At 31.3% G+C, this 5,072-nt stretch overlaps 1 protein-coding gene across 1 annotated transcript; it reads right to left on the bottom strand.

The window, feature by feature from the left end:
• Positions 1-252: 252 nt before the first annotated feature.
• LOC114183448 (lysine histidine transporter 1-like) lies at positions 253-4,859 on the bottom strand. The gene is made up of 8 exons (XM_028070470.1): positions 4,570-4,859; positions 2,206-2,363; positions 1,747-2,130; positions 1,275-1,668; positions 1,059-1,164; positions 861-952; positions 700-768; positions 253-611 (listed from the first exon to the last, which is right to left on the bottom strand). The coding sequence occupies exons 1-8, from the start codon at positions 4,612-4,614 to the stop codon at positions 513-515; spliced, it is 1,347 nt and encodes a 448-aa protein (XP_027926271.1). The 5' UTR covers positions 4,615-4,859; the 3' UTR covers positions 253-512.
• Positions 4,860-5,072: the final 213 nt, after the last annotated feature.

The following is a 5,072-nucleotide window of genomic DNA, read 5'->3' as shown; positions in this document are numbered from 1 at the left end:
GATAATTTTGACAAAATTTATGTAATGCCAATAACATATTTTTATTTTTTAAAAAAATTATATTCAATATAGTTTAGATTAACTAAATACAATAAATTAACGGATTGTTTTAACTGTTTTTGCTGCATTAAAAATTTTAATGTTTAAAAAAAAATAAACATTTAACAAAAATAATGACCAACTCCACAACAAACAACCAAGTCACTAGGTGTTCTTATATGAATTCATCATAAACAAATAAAAAGCAAACAGTTTTAAAAACAGAGAAGAACGGTTTATATTCATGAAGTAAAAACTGGCAGAAAATACATACAAAATTCCCTTTTTGATTTCATTCATGAATATCTTTCCACCAGTAGACAAGGTGTGGATGCTCCTCAACCAAAATATTCAAGATATAAAGATCACCCAAGAACCTAAGATAAACTAGATTGTATACCCAATTTCACTTTCGTTCTTTTCTTGTGTTTTCACGCTTTATAATCCAATCATTAATTATACGAGGAATGTGTTTATGAGTAGAAGTGGTAGCTCTTGGCATCAATTATGATTGACCTCAATCCTCCAATTGGTGATAAAATCATCAACATTAGGCCAAGCACAATGCAGATCTGTTAAGAATAGAGCAAGATTAATCTGAGCTTAAAATGAAATAGTTGTAAGGAGTATAATTGAAACAAAACTGAAAATCAAACATACCCAGTTGGTCCACCAAGACAAGCCGAATCTCTTTGGTTTGTAGATTGCAAGCCACATGATACAAGGGAGCTGAGAAATAAGCAAGAAAATGAAGAATTATGATTTTGTTTATCCCTCTAATGACTCTAGGTGGATTAAATTCACTAATGTGTTTGGCTTACGAAGTATGTTGTAGGGGCAAAAGCAAATCCTCCAAAAAATCCTAGGAGACCACCAAAGAATGGGAAGGTAATAGCAACGAACATTGTGAATGCTGAAAATATAGAGAATCATACATCAATTGCACTGATACAAAACCAAAGTAGAAATGAAATATTTGCTTATACCAAAACATTAATTAGTAGAAAGTATTTACTTACCCACGTACAAATTGCGTACAATAAAGCGAAGCACTCTACTAGGATTGAAGTTCAACTTCTTCACCAACACAGTTTCGATCATGTCAAACACTGGCATTGCATAAATCTAACCAACAAAAGAATTAGTTACTCTCGGTGACTAATTTTGAACCAGAAAGAAAGGTGGTTTTATGATGAAAAAAAGTTTTGAACATGAATAGAGAAACTGAATCTCACCTGATAACTTCCAATAACATGTATCACAACAAACATGTTAGCCATTGCAATAAGCCATTTTGGTTTCTCTAGACTGATGAGAATGTTGTCTTGAACCCCATTTCCAAACATCCAGTAACCAATAAGGGCAACTGGGAAGTAGCACAGAGCCACAACTATGTAAGCAACAATCACTCCTTTCCACATAGGACCCTTGGATGGTTTCTCTGGAGTAGACGGAATTGTTGCCTGGATTTCCAACACCACATTGTGTCCAGCGTAGGCAAAAGCAACATCACCAAGGGCACTAAAGAAGTTAAACACTGTTCCCGCTGTACTCTTAGCTTTGTAACCATATTGTACATCTTCTTGAACACCCTTGTGAGCAGAAGCTGCCCAAGCAATTGTAGAGTAACTGTATGTCATGCAAATATCAAACTACAAGTTAGTACCTTCTTCTCTTGTTTTCATTTGAAAAAGTAGAATTAATTACCTGAGGGACATAACTGCTGCTGCCAAAGATACACCAGAAATGGAGTTGAAGTTGGGAAGGTGAGACAATACAAAGTGAACAGAGGCAAAGATCATAATGAAAAATGTCAACTTGATCTTTTTGCAATTGTCACACACAGTGTTATGGAACTTCTGCAAGGATTTACCCCCAGTGACCATATACACAATATTCACTCCAACTTCAACCACAAGTTGTTGAGGCACCACAATATAAAGTCCTAGCTTTTCCCCAAAAGCATACTGTCCTAGTTCATGGTATCTGTCAAAACGTTTACCAGGAACCATCTCATGCATTTCAACCATTTGCCACAGAGTGTAAAGGGTGATGATCCATGAGAGAACAAGTACAGTTACACCAGGACCCCTACAGAAAACAAAGTTATTCTTAGTTTTAAAAAGCACAACTTGTATTACATAATTAAAAAATAATTTAGTATACCATCCTAGCTCAGACATGGCATAGGGGAGACTAAGAACACCAGCCCCAACCATTGCAGTCACATTGTGGAAAGCAGAGTACCACCATTTTGCATTCCTTGAAGAAGTAATTGGAAGCCAATCATCAATTGCCTTCTGCCTCTGCAGTTCTTCTTCACTCTGTTCACCAACCATCACAAACAAATTACAATGAGTAAGCCTAAGAAAAATAAACAATATTTTTACAACCAACCAAGAACAAAATATAGCACGAAAGCTTGGTTTTGGAATGTTCTTATGCATGATTGATTTTGATGGGCCAATGAATTGTGGCCCAATCAATACAACTGTTGAATAAATTGTCCAAATTTCTTGCAAAATGTAGTTTAAAGGTTGTCATTGTACAATCCCGAAGTGCTGCCTTATGCTAACTTGTGGGCATCAAATATCATATGACTTTGACTGTAACCATTGGTATTATTTTTATAAATGTTTATATATTTTTATTGTTACTTATAAGAAATTAATTTCTAAAAAATTATATTTTTTCTATAATTTATTAATACATATCCTTAGTATAGATAAGCTCAAACTAAGTCATCGTTGGTAAATCAAATGAGTTGACTAAGTATATCTCCTTAATAAAAATGAGAAATGAAGTAAACAGTCTTATTTTCTGTGATTGGTAATTCTGTCTTCTAGTCTGTTGACTCTTAAATCTCAAATCAAATATATTTGTTTTCTTAAACTATCATCATACTGTAACCATAAAAAAGTAAAACAAAATAAAATAAAAAGATTGCTCCAATCAAGCTCAACTTAAGTAACACGCAGCTTCAGTGAGTTGATCTTATCATCTTGCAACATGTTATTTTGAATAAATTGGGTTTTAACTATTGTAAAAATTAAGTGACAACAACTTGGTGTGCCGTTTATATGTGGGAAATGGCAAATATTACGAAAAATCCCAATAATATTTTTGTAACTTCTTCGTGGTACACTTTTTTATTTTAAAAAACAATATTAAATTTAATAAGTAAGAAATATTTAAAAAATATGCCACTAGATTATTTTAAAATTTTAGTCAACGATGTATCTTGGGAGCCCATTTATTCAATTCATTAAATAGATTCCCTTAAGAAAATTATTTGTCCGTCCTGTTGGCAGACCTAAAATCAGTGGATTTGAAGAGTCACTTTGAGTTGACTTGACATAATAAGAGGACGAATTATAAAAAAAGAGAAAAAAGTTTTAAAACTGTGATAAATTATAGGATAAAATTTAATTTCATTTTTGATTTATATATTTTAATATCTCTTAAATGTAACATATTTTTTAAAATTTTGATAATTATATGATATTGATAATTTTCATCTGTGAAAATTAAAAAAATATTTTAGATAGAAATATAATTAGCATTATGTTATGATTTTTTTTTCCTACATGAGGAATAAAAATAATGCAAACCCTTTTTAGAGAACATATTTAATATTTTACAAATATATCAAATATATATATATATATATATATATATATATATATATATATATGTATGTATATATATTGTTTAAAATTTAAGTTCTTTTTTAAGTAAGAAAAGACTGAAACATAAGTGAAAGAAATGACACGTTATAGTGAAATCTCCCAACGGAGATTTGTGTTTACTAAAGGAAATGGAGTACCAAAAGCACGTGCAGCCATAGGCACCCAGCCACAACAATTAAATGCCAATAAAAGATAGTAATTTTTTTTCAGACTTGATACGAAATAGTAGAAATTGATTCGAAGATGAATGGGTGAACGTTATGGTCAAATGTACTATTCACGCGTTTTGGCTATTATTCAAATGGACCCCTTTCTCATCTACAAAGTTCAAGGGAACAGCAAAATTAAATCTCAATCAAGGGACAAATTTCTACACTCTTTACATCCAAAAATAAACTGTTCATCTTCATGATCACGTTTATTCTCTTCCAGAAAGTATAAGTATTCACAATTTTCTACAAAAAACTATCTAATTTAAAACCAGTACACAGTATAAAAAATATACATAAAATCGACAATATAAATACTGACGGTTGATTTTCTCATCATCAACTCTGTTTAAAAATAAAAATCCTAAAATAAGTTATCTTTGAGATTCAGGATTTCAAATTACAGTCACAGTACAATTTCACAGTGATTCTTGATAAACCTCTCGCAACTCAATTACATTTTTCGCGTAATAGTAGCAACAAAAAACGAAAATATTGATGCTTATGAAGAGTTTTTATAGATTTTGTTATAACTTAATGCTAAGAAAGAGTAGCAGAACAGAATATGCAATCAAGAGAAAGATTACAAAATTTATATTAACATCGACAGAGAGAGTGAGAAAGAGACTTACAGCGTTCTTCAGATAATTGTTTTCAACTGGTGTCTGAGTTGCCATGGTAATAAACACAAAAGCAGAGACTAATGAAGCAGAATCTATTTAACAGTATGCACTTTCTGAATTTTGGCCTTCGGAAAACGCTGAATCACGTTTCAGCTTTGTATAATTATCGTGCGCTAGTGTTTCAAAAGGAGAGAAAGAGAGAAACTCAGAGAGTTCTTGGAGAACCAAGATAAATTCCTATATACACTCACAAATGTATATATATAGAGATAGGGGGGAGAGAGAGAGAAAGTCTACGTATCAAAGTTCTGTTTTCTGTCCCAACTTTCTCCGTTCCGGCGCTTGCTTTTTTCCTTGCTGAATTATTTTTAATAAAACCGTATATTTTATAAACAATTTTTTATTTTAAAAATTATATTTTTTAGAAAAAAAATTTTATGTCTATTTATTTATTATTTTTGAGAAAATTATTAGAATTTATACATCAAATCTCTCCACCTAAATATTTAAAT

Source organism: Vigna unguiculata, chromosome 5 (genome assembly GCF_004118075.2).
Source record: "Vigna unguiculata cultivar IT97K-499-35 chromosome 5, ASM411807v1, whole genome shotgun sequence".
NCBI lineage: Eukaryota > Viridiplantae > Streptophyta > Magnoliopsida > Fabales > Fabaceae > Vigna > Vigna unguiculata.
The sequence above is the reverse complement of the archived record's forward strand: the minus strand, read 5'-3'. Positions and strand labels throughout refer to the sequence as shown.